We start from the raw sequence: 24867 nt of genomic DNA, 5'->3' as shown, positions 1-24867 counted from the left end.
ATTCCAATTTTTGTTCATTAACAGGGGCCCTCAAACATCATTGTGCATTACAATCATTTAGGTTACTTTTCAAAAATACAGACTCTGGGATCTCAATAGTCGGTGATGAGGTCCTAGAATTAGCATCCACAGATCGCAGTATGGAAAACACAGTGATAGAGAAATAATCTTTCTGATCCACTCCCATGGCTACATACCTTAATGCCTGCAAAAAACTCTTGGCTTTCGATGGCTAAACTTTGTACATGTGGTTTCTCCAATAAAAAGACGGAGGCACTACAGAATATCTACAAATACAATTAACAAATAATCATTTAGCAATAAAATTATGGAGAAAATATGTGTAAACTATTATAATTAGTACTTTGGGTCGATAGTGCAAACAAGATAATAAGAAATGAAATAATTTTAAAACTTGCTTGGAAACTTCAAAAATATTAGCTATTCAAAACCTCAACATAAAGTATTGTAGACTTTGTGTTTTAAGATATATTTAAAAGTAATTGCACTACTGGGTATTTATCCCAAAGATACAGATGTAGTGAAAAGAAGGGCCATCTGTACCCCAATGTTTATAGCAGCAATGGCCACGGTTACCAAACTGTGGAAAAAACCAAGATGCCCCTCAACGGACGAATGGATAAGGAAGATGTGGTCCATACACACTATGGAGTATTATGCCTCCATCAGAAAGGATGAATAGCCAACTTTTGTAGCAACATGGACGGGACTGGAGGAGATTATGCTGAGTGAAATAAGTCAAGCAGAGAGAGTCAATTATCATATGGTTTCACTTATTTGTGGAGCATAACAAATAGCATGGTGGACATGGGGCGTTAGGAGAAAGGAGTTGGGGGAAATTGGAAGGGGAGGTGAACCATGAGAGACTATGGACTCTGAAAAACAATCTGAGGGGTTTTAAGTGGTGGGGGGGTGGGAGGTTGGGGGAACCAGGTGGTGGGTATTAGAGAGGGCACGGATTGCATGGAGCACTGGGTATGGTGCAAAAACAATGAATACTGTTATGCTGAAAATAAATAAAAAATAAATTTAAAAAAAGATATATTTAAAAGTAGATAATAAGTGATATCATCATTTAAAAAATGAAAACATCTTTCTAGAATAAAATCTTATCATTTTAAAACCAGAATGAGACATGAAGTCATGTGGGTTCCTTGATAATCCAGCCAACTGCAACAGCGGATCTTCACATGTAGTCACTAAAATTATTGACTCATCCAATTATCAGTGGAGTTGGCACGATTACAAAGGAAAAAAAGAAAAAGAAAAACAATAGTACTTTATATTCTGAGGCCAAAAGTATGTTTAGGTTATGTTATATTAAAAAGAATCCATTTTGAAAATTAACACATCATGAAAAGAAAAGAAAATCCAATTATTTGTGAACATACCCTATCTCCGAGCCTGAGATTTATGCCATCCAGTTCTAAAAGAGAGGATGCCTGAACTGTGGTCTCTTGCTTCAGCTCTTCTTTCACTTCTTGAGAAGAAAGCCTAGACCAAGTTATGAGAAATCCCACTGAGGTGTTTGTAGAGGAAACCTCAAAAGCACACCTACAGAAAAGCCTGGATCCAATCAGCTCCAACACAACTTCGGGCCTTTCTGGGCGTGGTGGTGGCAATGAGGCAGACAGCTGACCTGATGGGAGAAAATGCATCATCTGAAGTCGGGAATATTAAAGAACAGAAACTTGGTGATGGGGAAAACTCATGGAGACTAACTCAGGGATTTATATTAGGAAAAGGAAGATAGCACTTAGAGAAATAATTATTCTCTAGCAATCAGCAAAGTTGCATGTTCTTATTTTGATCCATAATCACAGAAATACTGACAGCAGAGAAATTATCAGCTCAAGTTTATATTAATGCATGTTGGATGTGTCTACTCTTGAAGAGTCTAGCTCTTAGACATAAAAGTAATTTACCTCCTTTAAAGCAATTTCTGAAAGATTTCCTTTTCTAAGACAGAACAACAATAAAATCAAGGTTTTTTACATTACAATTTCTCACTTAAAAACAGTCATTATAATGTAAATTTAAATAACTCACTGTTTTACTCTTATCATTTACTCTTACAACTCAACTCATCATTACTCTGGATTGAAAGAGCTACTCATCACAAGAGTGATTATACTGTTCAATGAAATATATCAAGTGTTAAAAAATAGTCTTTTCATTTTTTCTGATGTTAAAAATGTTTGAAGTTTTCTCTAGGAATTTAGGAAGACTTTGCAGTTTCTATCTCTGGTCATTTGCAAAATTAAATTTGGGGATCTAATGTGTTTTGATTTTAGGCACCTGGGTGGCTCAGTCAGTTAAGCGTCTGCCTTCGGTTCAGGTCATGATCCCAGGGTCCTGGGATGGAGTCCCACACTGGGCTCCTTGCTTAGCAGGGAGTCTCCCTCTACTCCTCACCCCTGCTCTGGTGTGTGCTCTCTCTCTCTCACTAGCTCTCTCTCCCAGAGTATAATTAACATCTAAAGTAAGTTACAGAACATAAAAACCCACTGAAATTGTTAGTTTATAAATAATTATTAAAAAATAAAATATGGTACTTACGAACACAGAGACCTCCAATTTCAATTTCATCAGGATGACATGGGTATAATTCTGCATCAGAAATAGCTGAAAAAGGTTCAGATTTGTATCCTTATTCAGTTGAGCGTAAAGATATAAATACATAAATATCTGAAATGACAATTCTTTGGAGAAGTATGTTTTAATACAGATCTAGACTTAATAGTTCTCTTTTTTAATAATAATTTTTTTCCTTTTCAAGATGAGATTAAATGGAGATGATTTATAATCATATTTTAAAACAACCACAGCTTTCATATCTTGTTTTCTAAATTTTAGTCTACATTATTAAATAACAAAACTACAATTTCCATGAATTTATATGAGAGTTGGTTTGAACCGCTTCCATGTAACTTGCCACCCCACTAACCATGTGCAGGATTACAGAAATGAGTCAGCAGCTATCATGGTAATAACTGTAACTGTAACTATATAATAATTCTTAATGCCAAAATCAGTTCATTGGGATAAGGGTAACTACCTGAACAAAGATAGTCTCATCATATTGCTTCTTGGGAAAATTTAGAAATTTAGAATTTGAGACAGGAGTTGAAAGCTGGGTCAAGTCACTGATGAAGCTCTACAGGAATGTCTACAGACTCTTATTGCCAACATCATGGGAGCTGCTCGATTACCAGTACCTTCTGAGGCCTTCTTTTTTTTTAAAGCTTTTATTTATTTATTTGACAGAGAGAGATCACAAGCAGGCAGAGAGGCAGGCAGAGAGAGAGGAGGAAGCAGGCTCCCTGCAGAGCAGAGAGCCAGATGCAGGGCTTGATCCCAGGACCCTGAGATCATGACCTTAGCCGAAGGCAGTGGCTTAACCCACTGAGCCACCCAGGTGCCCCTTCTGAGGCCTCCTTATTTAACTCTTTCTTGGATTCAATGACAGATCCTAAAATTGTTACAGTTCATCATTTTTAAACATTCTCTTTACTTATTTTCTGTTACTTGCAACTCAAACTAATATTCATAGTGAGTTATTTTTTATTTGCATTTTGATCATTTTATTTGTATATGGAAACCCAATTTGTTGAAACTTGTCCTTAAGAACTGACTGTGTTCCCATGTTGAAATCAGTTAACTATGTGTGTTGATTTATTTCTAGACTCTATACTTTTCCACCCATCTATTTGTCTATTTTGATGCAAATACAATACTCTGTAGATTAGTGTAACTTTAGAATATGTCTAAAAGTTAGCATAAATTGTCCAATTCTTTTCCTTATCACTGTAGTTGTGGATATTGATATCTTGTTATTTCTTTTAAAATTTTAGGATTAATTTTTCAATGTCCACAAAAAAGCTTGCTGAGATATTGATCAGGATTGTTTTAGAGCTATAAATTATTCCAAGGAGAACTGATTTCTTTTTTTTTTTTTTAAGATTTTATTTATTTATTTCACAGAAATCACAAGTAGGCAGAAAGGCAGGCATAGAGAGAGGGGGAAGCAGGCTCCCTGCTGAGCAGAGAGCCTGATGCAGGGCTTGATCCTAGGACCCTGAGATCATGACCTGAGCCAAAGGCAGAGGCTTTAACCCACTGAGCCACCCAGGCACCCCGAGAACTGATTTCTTAACATTGAATCGTTGCTCCATAAACATGGTTTATCTCTCCATTATTTTAAGTTTCCCAATTTCTCTTAGCAAAGTTTTACTATTCTTACTTAATAGGTCTTATACATCTTTCTCCATACTTATTCCTAAGTATTCCATATACTTACTACTATAATTGGTATTTTTAGATGAAATTTTTGCTTGGATATAAAGAATTACATATAACTTTTACATGTTGATCTTTTTATTCAATATCTCTGTTTGCTAGTTCTAGTATTTTTTTGTAGATTCCACTGGATGTTTTCTAAATAGACGATATCATCTGTATTTATATTCACAAGTGATACTGTTTCATAGTTTTGTCATGTGTGTCTGCTCTTTGTGTCAGAGTAATGTGGGCCCTAGAGAAGTCTCATAGTTCCTACTACTCATTTTTCTGGAAAAGTTGTGTAAAATTAGTATTATTTCCTCCTTTATTATTAGGAAGAATTCCCAAACCATCTGGGCCAGGGTTTTTCATTTGTTTGTTTTGTCTATGGGATAGATCTTAACTAGAAATATAATTTGTTTAATAAATATAGGGCCATTGAAATTATCTTTGTTGAGTGAGCTCTAGTTATCTGTACATTTCAAGAAATTTGTCTACTTCATTTAAGTTGTCAAATGTACTGGGAATTATTTGTAATTGTTCTTTATTCTTTTAATATTCATAGAGTCTATAATTGTATTATCTATCTTATCCTGATATTGGAAATTTCTGTCTTATCGTTTTGTACTGATTGAGTTAGCTAGAGAATTATTAATTTTATTGAATTTCTCAAAGAACTACCTTTTGATTATCTTAACTTTTTTGTTTTGTGTATTATTTCATTGATTTTCACTCTGGTCATTATTTCCTTCCTGCTTACTTTGGGTCTCATTTGCACTGCTGCTTCTAATTTCTTAACTATGAACTAATGGTTGTCTGTGTGGCTCATTTGTTAAGTATCTGCCTTTGGCTAAAGTCATGATCCCAGGGTCTTGGGATCAAGCCCCATATGGGGCTCCCCACTCTGCGGGAAGCCCTCTCCCACTCCCCCAGCTTGTGTTCCCTCTCTCATTCTCTCTCTCTAAAATAAATAAATAATCTTAACTATAAGCTGAGGTTTTTATTATTTGTAAACTTTGTTTTCACTCTATATTTAGTGGGGTGTTGTTTTTTTTTTTTTTTTTTTACTAACATCAAACTTTTCTAATATTCTAATTTCCTTACTTAGGGTCTGGAAAGTAATCTATCTTGATAATGCTTCCTGTGCACTTGTAAAGAATGTGGGCTACTCAATCATTTATGGAATCTTCTCTAAATGTCATTTTGATGAAGTTGGTTGATAAGAGTTTTCTAGTCTCCTCTATTTTTTTGCTTTTGTTTCTATGTGCTCAATTATCGACTGATGGATGCTAATCTCCAACATGAACCATAGATTTGTCTATTTCTGGTTGAAGTTCTGTAAGTTTTGCTTCATGTAGCTTGAATTCCATTATTAAATACACCAATCTTTAGAATTCTTTTGTCTTGTTGTTCAATTGACTCTTTTATCTTTAGGAAATGACCCTTGTTTTTCTAGGTAATATCCTTTGCTCATTAATTTACTTTGTCTAATATGAATATTACTACTCTAGATTTCTTGTGATATGTGGTACTTAAGTATATCTTTTTCAATCTTTATATCTTCAACCTCATCTTTCTTTATATTTAAAATGGGTTCTTCTGGGGAACCTATAGTTGGTTGTTGCTATTATTATCCAATCTGAAAATTTCTGACTTTCAGTTGGGGTGTTTAGACCTTACATATTTCTTCTTAATTTTATTTATTTATTTGCCAGAGAGAGAGAGAGCACAAGCAGGGTAGTGGCAGGCAGAGGGAGAAGCAGACTCCCTGCTGAGCAGGACCCTGCGATCATGACCGGAGCCAAAGGCAGATGCTTAACTGATTGAATCACCAAGGCATCCCCTAATGAATTCTTAATAATTATATATAAGTCTTTTTGTTTGAATGGTATTGATAAGTATAATCTTGAATTAACCTTTCTTATCTGGCTTCTAGAAAGTGCAGATAAACTGTGTGAAAATTATACACAAATTCTAAAAAACAAAACACAGTCATGAGAATATATTATTAAAGTAAAACATTTTTCTTTAATTTTTGCTGTTTTCATGATTTTTTAAGCTAAATATGACTGATTGTTGCCTATCCAACTGCCCATTCGCTGGGAGCAGAAGTTTGTCCAAGTAAAAAAGTACATTTCACAGACTGCCTCTTGAAAACAGAGATAAGCCAAAGAATTCTTCTAAAGTAGCTATCATAAGACTTCTTCCAAATCAACTCCTTAAAGGGAAGTGTTTCTGTTAGCACATGCCCTCTTTGCACCCTTAGGGCTTCCCATTTCATCTTGTCTAAAATGCACATAAAGGGCTTAAACTGGACCTTCATCCCCTCACTGTGAAGGAAAAGCAAAAGCCTAGAGACTCACAGAGTCCTCAGCCTTACACTGTAACATGGCCAAACCACCATCAACTGGGAACATCTGCTACAGATTCTTGGTAACCAAGAAAAAGAGACACAACGCAGATTAAGTGACTCATTTTTGTTTGCTATCCATGAAGTCTAATTCCAGTTAAAATAGTATTTTAAGGTAAGCTTTTTTTTAATTGGCACATCAGAGAGGGTAATTCATGTGTTTGCCTGATTAATATCTTACAAACAAAGAGTAAAAAATAACAATCTTCTCCCCAAAATTCTCCTTAATTAAAACCAGTAGCAGGACTTGAATATGGAGAATAAGAGAAGTAATTCTTGAATATTCAAGCTTGAGAAACTGAATGGGTGGAAATTTTTTTTTTAAGTTTTTTTTTTTTTTTAAGTTTTTCCCCCCCCCACAGGAATTTTTTTTAAGTTTTAAGGGTATGTCATAAAAATGCAAATTTCATGTATTTTGTTTATAAATTCAATGTAAACAGTATTTCTGATGACTTGATTGTTTTTATTTTATGATATTCTCTGGTATGAAAGTTTTATTTTCATTTTTAACAGTAATCAATATTTCTTAAAATAATGTAGGCATATTATTGGGTTTTTTTCCATTGAAACACCTACACAATTTTCCACAAATACTTGGCAATATTATTTGAAATTTTATAAAAATTAACTTTTTAATGACACAAATATTGAAAAACACTTAAAAGACATTTTTCAAAATCTCTTAACTTGGCTGCTCAGTGAAACAGATGCATCTCTCTAGATTTTCTCCTTCCCAATGAGTAACACTAGCTCTATTAGCTGAGCAGATGCTGTCCTTCCTCAGTGAAAGTACCGCTTTCCGCCAGGTTTAGCTGGCCAGCAGCTGTGTAAGAAACATGAAGATTTACTGGCTCATGCTCTAAGGATAATTCTCCTAAGACCTCTCATAGCACAGAGAATAAAATTAAGAGCTCCCTAAGAATCAGGCATTGCTGCCTTCCCAAATCCAAGTCTTGTTGGGCTCTCCCTCACTCTCTGTGATCCAACATCTCTGTACTGTTTCACTCGTGAGAGCAACACCACACTCACTGCCTTAAGGCTGTTCACGTGCTGCCCTTGCTCTCTGGGAGGTTCTTCCCCACACTCTTTATCTGCCCCAGGACTGTCTACCCTCAAACTCTCAGTGTCAATGCCCTGCTCTCAGTAGAGGCTTTCTCAGCATCTCATAAATTTCACCCTCCCCCACCTCTGGTGTTCTTAGCTACAGCTAACTTTTAATCTTCACATTCACATCATTCATTGCAATTTGTGGTTCCACATATATACTCTTTGCCATTGTTTTGCCGGATCTGTTACTCGTTTTTGTTTGTTTATTTTTATTTTAATCTGGAGAGTCTAAGAACCTCAGGATGAAAATATTTGTAGGTATTACTCATATAATTTTTATTGTTTGCTGAATCCAGTGTTTGCCTAGTTTAAGATGGCTGATCTACAACACTATCTCCCAGCATTTTCAATCAACTACATATGAAGGAGTCCAGATAACATAGGGGGAAGTTGGTTTCCTCCCATAATCTGGTCACATATCAGTACACTCCCTCTACCCCAAGAATAAATCCCTCAATTATTGGTTCCATTCTTATCTAGGCAGCCCAAGCCAAAAAAAATCAGTATTATGTAGTTTCTTTCTATTTTGAGCTCCTCCTATCTGAGGAGTTGGGTCACTAGTTCTATAAAACACTTCTAAGGACACCTGGGTGGCTCAGTTATTTGAGCATCTGCCTTCAGCTTGGGTCACAATCTCAGGGTCCTGGGATCGAGCCTTGAATGGAGCTTTCGGTTAAGCAGGGAGTCTGCTTCTCTTTCTCCCTCTGCTCCTCCTCACTGTTCATTCTCTCTCTCCCCATCTCTCTCAAATGAGTGGATGAAATCTTAAAAGAAAAAAAACAAACAACTTCTATTAAACATTCATTTGTTGAATCCTTACTTTGTTAAGGACACAAGGTTTTGAGACCCTGATGTAAAGGGTACGTGGTCTTCAAAATGTTCACAGTCATAATTGAGTACAGAGAGAATGAAACAAACAAACAAAAACTCAGTAAGTTCAATTATCTATTGTGAGCTCCATGCTGGTGTATTATGAGAGCTACCCACAAGCGCTCCTATTCCCCAGTATCCTTAGTCAATACCGTATCAGTGGCAGGCTCATGAACCTATAGAGACATTTTATGTCTCTATATCTCATGTTCCCTCTTACAGAACAGGCCAAAGTACAACTTTCCATTTCTCTCCCAACTGATGTCTTACTTTCCCATTTCCATTGCTCAAGAAAATAACCTAGGCTTTGTCCTTGGTTCCTTCCTGTCCATCTTCTCCCATACCCAGTGTATGAGTTCTGCTTCCAAAAGACATCTCAACTCAATAACCTCTTTCCTCTGTCACACAGTATAAACCATTTCCTTCCCGCCACCCCCTCCGGGCCGCAACCTTAGAGCCACCACCGTCTTTCCAAAGCTTCCTAAACAGAGTCTTACTGCAGGAATAGTGGCCCTTTAAATACAATCCTTAGACCATATTCGCCTATTTTAAATCCCATAAGGTTTTATACTGCAGTTATGACTAAATCTAAGTTCTTACCATGGTCTACAGACCCTACAGATTCCTACAGATTCTGTCCCCTTCCTACTTTTCTGACTTCATCTCTAAAGTCTCATCCACTCAGTCATCCTGCCACGTTGTTCCTCCTTCAGTTCCTTAAACGGCCATCTTCATGTCTATCCCAGGACACTGGCATTTGTTGTTTTTTCTACATGGAATGCTCTTTCCCCATATATTTCCATGGCTGACTTATTCCCCTCATTCAGAGCTCAGCTCAAGTTCATCATCTACTGAGAGAAACCTTCTTCAGGCATTCTTTGTAAGATAGCATCCCTGTGCCTGCCAATAGCTATTTTCTCTAATTTATACAGATACTGCTTTCAAAACTAATTTTATTTTTTGTTTTATTTTTGGGTTGTGATAAAACATTTTATTTAAAGTTAATTTTAGACTCACATAAAAATTATGAAAATAATATGGATCTTTACCTGTAATAATTCCCCTTTCATTAACGTTCACATATTACAAAACCATGATACATTTATTAAAACTCAGAAACTAACCTTAGGAATCTATTCTTAAGTAAACTGAAAGCTCCATTTGGATTTTACTAGTTTTCCAGCAGCATTCTTTTCTGCTTTGGTATTAAATCCAGGCTATCATCATATTGCATTATTCTTCATGTTTCCTTAGTCCTTTCCAATCTGTGACAGTTTTTGCACTCTTTCAAGGCTTTTCATGATTTTGACACTTTGAAAAGTGTTGTTCAGGTATTTTGTAGAATGCTTCTGACTTTGGACTTACATGAATTTTCTCATGATTATACCAGGGTTATGGCTTTTAGGGAAGAACACCACAAAGGAGAAGAGCATCTTATTACATATTATTAGTAGAAGCCCAGTATCAACATACATTATCAATAGTGATATTAACCTTGGTCACTTGATTAATATAGTGTCTACTAGATTTCTTCACTATGAAATCACTGTATTTTCCTTCCTATATACTATTATTTGGAAGCAATTCACTAAGTACAGCCCACAACCAAAACAAAAGGAATTAGACTACACCTTATAGGTGGGATAGTAGCTACACATATTTGCATTTGTCCTTAAGAAAGCTTTATTTCCTTTCCTCCACCAATTTATTTCTCTAATCATGCCTTGATATAGTAGGGATTCATGGATATTTATTTTATTCTTTGGGTCATATTCAGTTCATTTATGTATGCTGTCTGAGGCACTCCACTAGAATATGAGTTCCATGAGGTAAGATAACCCATTTGTCTTGTTCATTACCATAACCCGAGGTCGTAAAAGAATTCCTGGCAAAGGATAAACATTCAATCCATATTAAAGAATGAAAGATGAAATAATATCAAACACATTTTCATGATCTCTTTTACTCACCATTCTTCATCTCTTAATTGAAAAGAGTGAAGGGGCATGAGGAAACCAATGAATTTTTAACACATTCAATCATCATGTTCAAAGGGAGGAAAGAATCCTAAATAGGTTTAGCTAATTTAAACCAGAAATTTAGCTTCACTCTACAAACAGTGGCAGACCAAGACTCTTCCTGAGATCTGTATTATTTCAACACAACCCATCCAAAGAATGGCCCCAAAACACCAACGCAAACAGTTCTGTGATTAACAGCTCATGGATATCACTCATATTTTCTTACCTTGTGCACAATATCCCATACATCCCTGAGTGGGCTGTAGTAAGTACACAAAAAAGTTTCCACAGTTTCTTACAGACACTGGGATTTGGAAAAGGCAGCAGTCTTTTGTAGCACTAAATGAAAACTGCCACGTGGCACAAGCTGTCAGTTGCTTGATCTCTCCAGGTGAAGGCAGTGTCTCTGAATCTCTCAGTGATAGCCAGATGGGGGCCTGTGTTCCACAGTGATTTACCTTTTGCAACAGAGAAAACAAAAGTTGAAAATCCAATTTATTTTCACACATAAGTCAACTTTGCATTTTCTTCTAAACAACCTTTAAAATAAACTCTTATTTAAAAACTCTAATAACTTGTACCTGTACTGTAACAGGAACTTTACATAGCTACTAAATTTAAAGAATACTAAATTTAAGGTTAATTGTTCATAATTAATACAATCTTATTCCATTTAAATTTATTCTATATTACCTTTGTAATGTAAATAAGACAAATTCAGTATCAAATAACTTACCACCATAGTGATACATTCTAAGATAACATAAGAGAATCTGAAGTCATCTTAATATAGAGCAAAAAGATAAACTCACCTTGGAAATTTCTTCTAAAATTACTGGATGTAGTATATGTAAGATTACTGGGCGGGGGGAGTACGGGGTAATTGGGTAATGGGCATTAAGAAGGCCACTTCATATAATGAGCACTGAGAGTTATATGGAACTGATGAATCACTAAATTCTACGATTGAAACTAATAATACAGTATATGTTAACTAAATTGAACTTATATAAAGAATTTTTTAAAAAGAAGTTAATATGGGGTGCCTGGGTGGCTCAGGGGGTTAAGCCTCTGCCTTTGGCTCAGGTCATGATCTCAGGGTCCTGGGATTAAGCACCCCCACCCGATCAGGCTCTCTGCTGAGAGGAGGGAGGGAGCCTCTTTTCCCCTCTTCCTCTCCACCTGCCTCTCTGCCTACTTGTGATCTCTGTCAAATAAATAAGTAAAATCTTAAAAAAAAAAAAAAAGAAGTTAATGTATAGTTCATGAGGTATCAAAAATGAGGGGAAAAGGAAAGGACTGTTCAAATCCAGTGATGAAACAACTGGTTGGGAATTTGGAAAAGAAAAGTCTCCCTTAAAGCCAATTATCAAAATCATTTCCAGTTGGAAAATGAAAATAAATAGGAAACTAACCCAGGAAAAATAAACTACATATGATTTAGGAACAACCCACGCAGGTACTTGCTAAAAGCATGACCTCAGGCAAGACACTTAGCATCCTTCCTTTTTGTTCCAGGTGGACTGCATGTAGTATGTGCTATGGTAAGGTATAAACATAATTATGTACATAACATAATTTCTACATAGCAATGACTCAGTTTTTTTTCAGATTGTTATCCAAATTACAATACTCAATATTATGATTTTATACTTAAAAACAATGGAAATCATAAAGGAAAAGATTGATAGTTATGTTTAAATAATAATTTTCAAAATATAAGACAAGTAAGAGTTAATAAGAATTGGGGGCCCCTGGGTGGCTCAGTGGGTTAAGCCTCTACCTTCGGCTCAGGTCATGATTTCAGGGTCCTGGTATTGAACCCCACATCGGGCTTTCTGCTCAGCGGGGAGCCTGCTTCCCCTTCTCTCTCTCTGCCTGCCTCTGTCTCCTTGTGATCTCTGTCTGTCAAATAAATAAATAAAATCTTTAAAAAAAAAACAGAATTAAATAAGAACTATTTAATAACATTATATTTAGTATATTATTTATTGTCACATTATTTCTTATTTTATTTTAATTATATAATATTATCCACTTAAAAACTGTAAGATCATAGATGGGTAAAAGACACAAACACATAATTCACAAAAGAAATACAGATGTCTAATGAATACATGAAAGTATCCAGTATTTAAAAAGGTATTTTTACCTACCGCTCCTAAAATGAGAGATTAGCATTATTTTTTTTAAGATTATTTATTTATTTGACAGACAGAGATCACAAGTAGGCAGAGAGGCAGGCAGAGAGAAAGGAAGGGAAGCAGGTTCCCCACTGAGCCCAGAGTCTGACCAGGACCCTGGATTCATGACCTGAGCCCAAGGCAGAGGCTTTAACTCACTGAGCCACCCAGGTGCCCCAAGATTAGCATATTTTTAAAAAACAATTATATGTATCAAAAACTTCAAAAAGATATTAACCTTTACTAATTGTAATTATAAAATAATCTTAATACACTAAAATATAAGCGATTTATATGCATGTTTACTAGTTGCAGAATTACTTATAGCAAGAGCCCAAAGGCTCACACATGGCAATGGTTTATATAAATACAGTATATGCATATGACAGAATATTATTTTCAAAATTAATATTAAAGAATTTTCAATAGCATAGGAAAATGCTAATGCTGTAACTACCTGAAAAAAGCATGTTATGCAATTGAACATGTAGCATGAACCTTACAGAACAATATAAAAAGAGGGAATGATAGCAAAATGTTTTTATGGTATTATGACTATGTGGGTATATGATGAATGAATGTTATTCTATTAATAGTCCTTCATTTTCTAAGTTTTCTATAATGTAAATGAATTACTTTAATCATCATAAATAAACATTTTTATTTACACAGACTTGTATTATCCTCTAGAGGTAAAAAAAAAAGAAGAAGAAGAAGAAGAAAAAAGTCCTATGGATTCTTCAGGTGGCTCCTCTAACGCTTTTAATCAAGTAGGGAATGAGAGAGTCGGGGCAGAGAATACTTCTCCCTGGGGCACAGACCCAGTGAAATCAGTTCACTTTTACATTTGTGTGAGGTTCTAGATTCTATTATAATTAGTTCAGCCAAAGAAAGAAAACACAAATATTTAAGGATGTAATGAATTTCCTCAAATTTTACTTCTAAATTCTGATTTTTTTTAGTTTATTACAAACAAAATGTCACAAAAGTGACAAGCAAATAAACAAAAAGGAAAGAATAAGATGGCCACAGTGTCACAACTTAAATACTATTAAAATTTGGATATCTTCCCTGAGTTTTTTTACATTACGTTTGAAAGGGAAAATAATTCCTGCTTCTGCATAATTCACAAAATGTGGGTAACAATAAGGAGAATGAAGAGCCCTCATATAGAAGGAGCCTTCTATTTAAGACTGACAAGAACTTGAAGCACTTAGACAACACAGTATTTTACTGTTTGAAAGTTACTTAGAGGTAAGTACAGGAGCCCTGGAGACTGGTGGCCTGTGATCAAAACGTGGCTGTTTGACTAGGTAACCCTAGCAGGGGTGTTTTCGCTTAAGAAACTGTGTGTCCTGTGTTCTATGATGGAAATAAGGATAACAGACTTTATTCTAGCGTTGTAAAAACTACATAAGATAGTGTAGGTAAAAACCCTTGGTGGACTGCATGAGTATAACATTAGCTATTACTATTATTATTACAACAGGGAACATGGCACAATATTCCTTTGGATTAACTCAATCTTGACACAAAAGTAAAATCATATTCCAGAGAGAGAAATAAAATTGGTTTTAACAAGATTCAATTCTCATATGAAAAAATACATAAGAAAACACACATGTAGTTCTTAGTGAGTTGAAATACCTCAACACATTTGGTTGGCATCTCAGCAGGTCTGTCAAAGATGAGAAACCGATACCATCCGGGAGAGAGAGAATGGTCACATATCAGGTCTTGAGAGGGAGAATGCTGGAGGTGCATTGAGTCAAAATGCACACTTCTGTAAGGACTCTGAAGAAACCGGTGTCCCCCAGGAGAGCACTCCTGAGCTAGGATGGAAAGACAGTGTCTTATGTATGTGTTATCCTCATTAACACAGTTTATTCCTCAGTTAAAACTGTTTCTCCTCCCAAATAAAGCAAAAACCTACAACTGCACATCATGACCATATAAAATGTCAGGATCTCTTAGTAAGTCAAAGATGACTTGCATTTTCCATAAATGCAATAAACCAATCAATAAACTATAGAATGTATTTTTGAGGTACTTCAATTTGAAGAACTTTATTTTCATTTAATTTGGACAAGCAATACTGCTGCTCACTGTTGAGTTAGGATTTGTTTACTCTTATCATCTGAAGTCACAGACACTGCAAAGATGCCTCTTGAGAGTAGCCCTCCAGATATGAATGCCATTATTGACCCTTCATGACACACATCCCTCCCCAGTAGCCATATGCTCCCCACATCCCATCTCTGCCAAGTCCTGGAAGGCAACGAATTAAGCTTTTAAGGCCAAGCTAATTTTTGCAAAATGCCCTCCTACTGAAATTTCCTGCATTCTTGAGTACAGGAAAGAATTTAGTTTTCAGTTTTTTTCCTTTTTCTTTTTTGTAAGATAAAGTATTGAAGTCCCTTTTTATTACCAGGCACAAGAAAAGGAAAGGGGTGTAGGGGAACGGTTTTGAAGGAGAAACAAGAAAAAACCCTGGAGAAAGGGAGACTGTAGGTTTTTTTTAGGGAAGACATTTTCTGAGCAGCACTTCACCTGGAGGATACTTTTTCTGTCAAACCCACAGAGGCAGAACATAAAGCTCCTCTCCTAGCAAGAAGAGAGAAACAGCGGTAGTAATCCTAGAAATATAACTAGAATTATAACTCTTGTTTGAAGTTCCTGTACTCTCAAATGATAGGAAGCATAAAGAACTGTCCTTATTTGAATACTAGAGTTTCTTGTTGATACAGTAGGTATAAAATCTCCAAATATTAGCTATTATGTATGTTGAAGGAAACTACTATAATACTGATAATATCTATAAAATAGAAATGTGAAAGAAAAATTCAATCATTACGAAAGTACCTCACTGTGGGAAAAAATTATCTAACTGAACAAAATCTCTTAGAATTTATTACATAATTTTAAATTACAGAAGTGTCTTTAAATAAAAATCACTTAACTTAGTAAGAGTCCAATAAACTAGAGATATTAACTTATAAGTCAATCTCATAAATGTAGTTTATAAAAACTTATTATAATTTTTTTTTTTTGCTTTTTGTTGTTGGCAGAGATCGCAATTGAATTGTACAAAATGTATTGTTCTCCAAGACAAAAGATATTCCCAAAGAAATTTTCATAGTAAAAAAATTTAAGAATGAACACAAAAGGTTTCTCCTCCTTTTATCTCTTGCTCTACTGGTTTTCAACATCCCCAGAAAAGTATAATCCAAAAAATACTATTGACTTTGATGATCTCAAACTGTCAACGTTAGATAAATATTTCATAAAATGTATATGGCTAGAACTCAGGAGACACGCTTCATTTCGTTTAATTTTGAAATAACTCTAAGATCCTATCAGTACCACAACATTGTACCTGGTTAGAAACTAAGGAAAATATATAAAAAGAGACTCCTAGTGAGGTTTGCATGAATTATTGAAACATTTTCACTGATCTCTTTCCTGCAAGAATTTTGTCTTGGGAAAAAAGTCACTAACTCTAACTTGATTCTGAAGGGTATTTCTCCTTCTTTAATGCTTCTATAGCGCTCACATTTCCTCTGACTTTGCACTTCGAATAATTGTTTTCTAAATCAAAGCTAAAGATGTAGTAAATGCACTGGTCATCAACAGTGTGCGGAAATGTTGGGGTTTAGAGCAAACATTCAAAAAAGAATTCTTGAGATGTCTTTGGTGCAAAAAGGTGGATTTATTAATGCATGGTGACAGGATCCATGGGCAGAAACAGCTGCACTGAGGTTGTGACCAATTACATACTTTTAAGTTGGGAGGGGGTTAGGGATAGTGAAGGTCTATAACGAATTTTGGAGGCAAGGTTTCTAGGACCTTGAGGGGGATAGCTATTGTTAGGAAATGGTCATTTATTACTGTCTAGTAAAACCTTAAACCCCTAAAGTGTCTCATGTATATTGGTGGGCCATATGCTTAGGGGATAACTGCTAACATGTATCTTGGGGGTAGAGACAAAGGAAATTTTCAAAGGAATTTTTTTATGTTAAAGGAGATTTAAAGGACCCTGGAGGTTGGGTTAATATTAATGTAAAATTGCCTTTTGTCCTTAGCAAAGTATTAACATTGAGACAGTTGAGTTCTTAGGGGAAATCACGCGACCTATCTTAAGGACTTGTCAGTGGGCTCTAAGCAATAAGAAAATTTAATTTTTTCCTTTGCCTTTGTTCCCCACATCAAATATTGTAATATTTAAAGGATTATGTAATATTTACAGAGAAAAATTTTAAAATTTATTTATTTTTATATAGTATTTATTTTAGAGGTAAATTCTTAACTCATATAATAGTAACCCATATTTTGTATTGTTCATTTCATATTTTCCCAAAAAATCTACTTGTCTTTTTAAAAATGTTCAAGGTCTCTGCAGAAAATTTTAAAATCTATTAGCAATAAACAAGCCACACTCTTAAAAACCTCATTATAACCTTAACTCTAGAATGCAACATACAGTTAACTAAGTGAGAATTATATCCTTATAATTCCCATCCTATCCCATCCTTGGTTTGGGGTCCCATTTGGAAATTTGGGACTTAGCTCCTCAAATACTAAAAGAAGAGCTCTATAATTAGAGCTCACTCATTAGTCAATTTTATGACATGGATGATGTGCTAAGCTTTCTAGCAAACTACCAGTATAACTTTTCCCTCATATCAAAAGTACATATAAAATATACATTAAAATTGACATTTCTATTTATCCTGTCTTTCCAAAGAGGATTCAAATAAGTTAGATAGTATATAATAGAATCTGTAATATCTGGATTTCAAATACTTTGGGAGAATTTGTCAAGTTATAAATAATAGATACATAATGATACAATATGGAAATGGTTTTCTACTTTTCTTTGTAGATATAAAATGATCTGTACTAGATTGTTTTCTAATTTTAACACAATGGCCAAGATTCCTTAAGATTCATAACTGGTAGACAAACAAATATGTTAGGAAAGTAGATAAATCACTGTTTTGAATATGCTTAATGCCTGAAGACAGCTACTTCATTATACTTGAGTTTATAATCATAAACCTTTGGTGTATTGCTCTATGGTAATTTTAAATATTTGTGATTTTTTAAAATTTTAAGTATTTGTGATTTTTTTAAGGCTTCTGATATTCAAAATTAGACTATGAGTTCTGCAACAACACAGAAGACTAAAAAGCAAGGTCTGGTAGAGTGACTAGTTTGCTTTATCTCTTTACTTTGCCCTCCTTCATATAACAAGAGGCAAAACTGAATGCCTCTTGTGAAGAATACAAATAGACTGAAAGTGTAAGTATGGAAAAATAACATACAATCAGCACTCACAAGAAAACAGGATTGGCCATATTAATATCAGACCAAAAAAATCTTTAAAAATGTTTCTAGAGATAAGGACGGGCATTTTGTAATGATAGGTTCAGTCCATGAGGAAGATACTCAGTTATGAATACACACACACACTGAAGGAAAAAAAATACCTACTTCAGTGTAATAGCTGGGGACTTCAATACTCCAGCTTTTTTTTTTTAAAGACTTTATTTATATATTTGAGAGAGAGTGAGTGAGAGAGAGAGAGGGAGAAGAGCAGAGGGAGAGGGACAAGCAGACTCCACACTGAGCATGGAGCCTCACACGGCTCCATCTCACAACCCTGGGATCATGACCTGAGCAGAAATCAAGAGCCAGATGCTTAAATGACTAAGCCACCCAGGCATTCCACAATACTCCACTTGCAATATGAATAGAAAAATGGGCAGAAGATCAACAAAGAAATAGAGCTAGAACAATACTATAAACCAACTTACCCTAACAGGCATCTATAGAACACACCTGCCAACAACAGCAAAGAGAAGTTCCTCTGAAGTATGCATGAAACATTCTTCAGGATAGACAGTAAGCTAAACCACAAGATAAACCTTAATCAATTTAAAGAAGATAGAAATCATGAAAAATGTGTTCTCTGACCACAATGGAATGAAATTACAAGTCAACAGCAGAAATAAATTTAAAGAGCTTACAAATATCTGGAAATTAAACAACCTAGATAATTGATGGGTCAAAAAAGAAATTAGTAAGGAAATGAGAAAATATACTGAAAAGACTAAAACAAAGATACAGTATACCAAAATCTATGAGATGCTGCTAAATTAGCAGAAAACTTGTAGCTATATATGCCTACATTAGACAAGAGTAAGATCCCAATGTAATACAAGCTAAACTTGTGCCTTAACAATGGAGAAAGAAAAGCAGACTGTATCTTAAGGAAGCAGAAGAAAAGAAATTTTAAAGATTAGAGAGTAAATTAATAAAATTGAGAACAGAAAAACAATGGAGAAAATCAATGAAACTAAAAGCTGGTTCTTTAAAAAAACCAACAGAATTGGCAGATCTCTAAAGAGACTGGGAATAAAGAGAGAAGACTCAATTGCCAGAATCCGAAATGAAAAAGGAGACACCACTAAAGATTTTATTAAGAAATATTATTACAGAGACACCTGGGTGGCACAGCAGGTTAAGTGTTGGACTCTTGGTTTTGGCTCAGATCGTGATCTCAGGTTCATGAGTTTGAGCCCTGCATGGGGATTTGTGCTCACCATGGAATCTGCTTAAGACTCTCTCCCTTTCTCTCTCCCCTGCCCAACATCCCGTGCACTCTCTCTCTAGAATAAATAAATATTTTTTAAAAAGGAATATATTATAATAAATTAGATAAATTAAATAAGATTGACAAATTCCTAAAAAGACATGACAAAACTGACTCAAGTAGAAATAAGCAATCCAAATAGATATGTCATGTAAAAATATTGAGTTAAAAAAAAATAACACACCCATAAAAAAAGGCCAGGCCAGATTCAGATGGCAACAATGCTGTATTCTACCAAACACTTAAACAATAATACCAATTCTTCACAAGCACAAACAATATAAAAGGATGGAATATTTTCAGACTCATTCTATGAACCCAGTATTACTGATACAAAAACGAGAAAAAAAGATATCACAAGAAAAGAAGACTGCAGACCAATACTTTTTTTTTTTTTAAGTTTCCATTTATTTATTCAACAGAAAGATCACAAGTAGACAGGCAGGCAGAAAGAGGGGAGGAAGCAGGCTCCCCGCTGAGCAGAGCCTGATGCAGAGCTCCATCCCAGAACCTTGGGATCATGACCCGAGCCGAAGGCAGAGGCTTTAACCCACTGAGCCCCCCAGATGCCCCCAATACATCTTTTGAATATGGATGCAAACATCCTCAGCAAAATACTAGCAACATGAATCCGGAAATTAGGCAAAGAATTATAAACCATGACCAAGTGGGATTTAAACCAGGTATGTAAGATTGATTTAACTTCCAAAAATGAATCAACATAATACACTAATATTGATAGAATAAAAACATAAAAATTCTCAAGTACTTTCAAAAGACCCAGAAAAATAATTTGAAATATATAACCCCCCTTTTTGATATATATACTGAACAAACTAACAATAGAATAGAACTTACTCAACCTGATAAAGAGAATCTACATACACACACACACACACACACACACACACACACACACACCCTAACAGGAAAAAAACAAAAAACTAACATATAAAAAAATCCCCTCCAATTTACATCATAGTTGATGAAGTAAGACTGGGTCCTTTCTCACAAGATTAGGAATGCCCACTCTCCCTAATTTTATTCCACATGGTACTTCAGGTTCTAACTAGGACAAATAGACAAGATAAATAAATAAAAGGTATCCAGACTGGAAAAGAAGAAGTAAAACTATCTCTAGTCACAGATGACATGATTTTTTATGTAAAAATTCCTAAGAAATCCACACACACGAAAGTTATAATTAACACATTTAACAAGGTTTTAGGATGCAAAATCAAGATACAAAACTTAATTATACTCTTATACATGTACAGTGAATAGACTGAAAATGAAAATTTAAAAGTCGATTCCACCTACTTAGCCTCAAAAGAACAAAAAACTTAGGGATAAATTTAACAAAAGAAGTCCAAACTTACACTCTAAACATCGCACAATATTGCTGAAAGAAACTGGAGATCTACGTAAATGGAAATACATCCTTGTTCATAGATCAGAAGATTTAATGTTGTTCAGATTGTAATCCTTCCCAAATTAATATCAAATCCCTATCAGAATATCAAGGGACTCCTTTGTAAAAATAGGCAAACTAATTCAAAATTCATATGGAATTTCAAGGGACACAGAATAGCTAAACCAATTTTGAAAAAGAAAAATTAAATAGAAGCAATCATATTTTCCATTTCATAATTTACTACAAAGCACCTGCAATCAAAACAGCATAGTGTTGATATACGGATAAACACAGACCAATGAATAAAATTGAGAGTCCAGAAATAAACCCACATTTCCATCTAGTTTTCAACTGATTTTCGTCATAGGTGCCAAGGTCATTTAATGGGGAAAGGACAGTCTTTTCAACAGATGGTGCTGGGAAAACCGGATATTCACATGCAAAAGAATAAACCTGGACCCTTATGCTGTACCATATATAAAAATTAACTCAAAATGTATCAGAGGCCAAAATACAAGAGCAAAAACTATAAAACTCTTAAAAAAAAAAAAACTGGGATAAAAAAAAAAAACTGGGGTAAATCTTCATGTCTTTATATTTGGCAACAAATACCACGATATGACAACAAAGCACAAGCCACAAAAAAAATAGATAAATTGGATTTCATTAAAATTAAAACTTCCATGCCTCAAAAGACATTATTAAGAAAGTGAAAAGACAACTCACAGAACGGGGAAAAAATTACAAATCATGTATCTGGTAAGAGAATTGTATCTATAATACATACATAATTCATAAAACTCAACAACAAAAATAACTCATATAACTCAACCCAATTAAAAAAAACCGTTGAAGTATCAGAGTAATATTTCTTCACAGAAGATATACTAATGTCCAATAAACACATGAAAAGCACTTGACATCATTAGCCACGAGGGAAATGCAAATTAAACCACAAAGAAATGTCATTTCATACATAACAGGATGGCTAAAATCAAAATCTCAATGTTGACAAGAATGTGGATGAATTAGAACCTTCGCATACTTCTATGGGATGATAGAACAGCACAGCCACTATGGAAAACAATCTGGCTGTTCCTCAAAAGGCTAAACAGAATTATTCCCTGATTCAGTAATTCTACCTCTAGTTATATATATGCCTAAGAGAAATGAAATCATGTGTCCACCCAAAAACCTGTACCAGGTTCCTGAACCAGTACCTGTACCTGTACCAGGATGAACCCAAATGTTCATCAACTGATGAATGTACATACAAAATGTGGTAAACACAGAATGGAAAACTATTCCACTACAAAAAGAGATGAAGGACTAAATATAGTACAACGTGAATGAACCTTGAAAACATAATGCTAGGTGAAAAAAGTCAGTCACAAAAGACAACATAGTATATGATCCCATTTACATAAAATACACAGAATAGGCAAATCCATAGAACAATATAGGTCAGAGATGGCTTACAGTTGGAAAGGCGAGAGAGTAAAGGAATAGGGGATCGAAAGCTAGAGTTCAGTATTTCAAAGTGATAAAAATGTTCTAAAACTGATGATAGTGGCTGCATTTTTCTGTGAATATGCTAAAACCCAGATCACTGTACACAGTAATAACTATCACACACTGTGAGTGAGTGATTTATATGGTATATGAGCTATATTTCAATGATGCTGTTTGAAAAAAAAGAACTCATATTTACTTCCTATTTTGACTCTATTAAAGATTAAAAAATGACCAACTTTACCAAGATATGAGTTAAAACCTAGTAAGGGTTAATATTTGCCTTCAGTAGAGAGATTATATGGAGGCAAGAAGGGGTTTTGTGATCTATAGTCAACAATGAAGCAGATTCTCTTTATAAATACTGGTCATTTTTCTGGAAATATTTTATCTAACCATAATACATGCATATTTAATATTATTACATGTATGTTTAACTGTTCTTCAAGAACTAGATCTTCAGGAAGATCTAGTACATCTGTAAGCATACCAAAGAAGGTATAGAAGAATGATACCTTTTTAAGGTATCATTTCAGGAGGGACGCCTGGGTGGCTCAGTTGGTTAAGTGTCTGTCTTCGGCTCAGGTCACGATCCCAGGATCCTGGGAGAGAATTCTGCCTTGGGCTCTTTGCTCAGCAGGGAGCCTGCTTCTCCCTCTGCCTTCAGCTGCCTCTGCTTGTGCTCTATCTCTCTGACAAATAAATAAAAATCTTCAAAAAATAAAAAAGGTATCATTTCAGGAAATAATAAATTGGGGTTTAATATTATTTTTAAAATCTTTCATGAGGGAAAGATCGCTTGTTCTTCCCCCTCCCTTGTTTACAGAGCAAATTTAACTTAGTAAAATACTGAGATTAACAAGATGAGAAGACAGAATTATACCCTAAGCAATTATAAAAGTTGCCCATAACTTTTTTCGAAGTTGTACAACAGATCAGATTTAGTACTGAAAAATATAAGGAAATTTAAAAGAATAAGTTACCCTTCCTTCACTTAATACTTTTATCTGTATATACACAAAAAACAATAAGGAAGACCTAATAAATGTTTTAACTTCACTGAATTCTAAACGGTTTTCTTTTGTCATGGATTAAAGAGAGGGGGGTGGCGCTATATTTTCACAGAGATCTCTTACAGCAGGAAGAGGGATTCTAACATAAACTAAAAAGTCATACACAAAACGTACCTTGCTGACTTATTTTTTTTAAGATTTTAATTATTTATTTTAGAGAGAGACCGTGAGAGAAAGCATGAGAGGTGAGAAGGTCAGAGGGAGAAGCAGACTCCCCGCGGAGCTGGGAGCCTGATGCGGGACTCGATGCCACGACTCCAGGATCATGACGCCAGCCGAAGGCAGTAGGTCAACCAACGGAGCCACTCAGGCGCCCCAACTTATTGACTTGTAGTGGGGATAAATGTTCACCGATTACTTATTTCCAGCGGTGGGGTGGGGCTGGGGCAGAAACCGCGCCGTTTGGAACTGAACTCTTTTCGAATAATTCGGATTCACTTTCCGCAAGGATGCCTGGCAGATGCAGTACAAGTTTCTTACAGTAAACTAAAGGGACCCAAAGACCAGGGTATCAGCAGGAAACACCCAGAGGAAGAGTAACGGTACTGAGGGTCTCACAGCGGGAGAAGAGGGGGCGACAACCTCCTGAACGCAGGGAGAAAACGGAGAGCTGACAGGGTGCAAATTGGCCATTCAAGGATTACGGTAGGGGACGGCGGAGGCGGTGAGGGACAAATAGCAGATGCCCCCTTCTCCCTCAGGCCGGAGTGTCGTCCCAGGGCTCCCCTCCGCCGGTGCCCTACCTTGCCGACCTTGCCCCGGGGCCAGGAGCAGCAGCGCCAGCGCCCAGAGTCGGCCAAGCATCGTGGCTGCCGCGCGTGGGGTCCAAAGTGTCGCAGAGCCCGGGGCCGCGGGCGCAGGCAGGATGGGGACACCTCAGACCTATCACAGGACTCTCTCGGCCGGTTCTTGCTAACTCCTCAGAGCCGCTGCGTGTTCTTCGCTCTGGAGCGCAGCAGTCCCTCCCAGGAATAGCGTCTTTCGCGCCGCCGCTTTGCGGCTACGTCCCCCTCTGAAGCCACGCCCACCCGGCGGGAAGCCACGCCCACTTTCCCTCCCTGGAGGCGGTGTCTGGCGTTTTGCGGCTGTGGCTCCACCACCTTGTATCTCAACAGCGGTCGCGTCCAGGGGACAAGCTCACCGGGTATAGCATGGCCCCTCGCGTCTCACAGTTTTAACAAATGCTTTAAGACAACTTGATCATCCTGGAAATTGTTCAGATGGATCTCCAATGAAAGCAGCCTTGCGGGGTTCTGTTGGAAGGGGCAGTGCCCTTGATTACTCCTATAGACGGATTTTTAACCCGGTAATTGGGGGTGC

At 35.9% G+C, this 24867-nt stretch overlaps 1 protein-coding gene across 1 annotated transcript in view; it reads right to left on the bottom strand.

The window, feature by feature from the left end:
- The window catches only part of VWDE (von Willebrand factor D and EGF domains), a 70187-nt gene extending 45647 nt beyond the window's left edge, over positions 1–24540 (bottom strand). The window contains exons 1-6 of the mRNA XM_032305605.1: positions 24291–24540; positions 14541–14725; positions 10937–11168; positions 2581–2646; positions 1413–1660; positions 198–287 (exon numbers count right to left, since the gene is read on the bottom strand). Of these exons, the coding sequence (XP_032161496.1) occupies positions 198–287; positions 1413–1660; positions 2581–2646; positions 10937–11168; positions 14541–14725; positions 24291–24351 (882 nt within the window). The 5' untranslated portion in view covers positions 24352–24540. The remainder of the gene's footprint in view (positions 1–197; positions 288–1412; positions 1661–2580; positions 2647–10936; positions 11169–14540; positions 14726–24290) is intronic.
- Between the last annotated feature and the right edge of the window lie 327 nt (positions 24541–24867).

Source organism: Mustela erminea, chromosome 11, assembly GCF_009829155.1.
Source record: "Mustela erminea isolate mMusErm1 chromosome 11, mMusErm1.Pri, whole genome shotgun sequence".
Classification (NCBI taxonomy): Eukaryota; Metazoa; Chordata; class Mammalia; order Carnivora; family Mustelidae; genus Mustela; species Mustela erminea.
The sequence above is the reverse complement of the archived record's forward strand: the minus strand, read 5'-3'. Positions and strand labels throughout refer to the sequence as shown.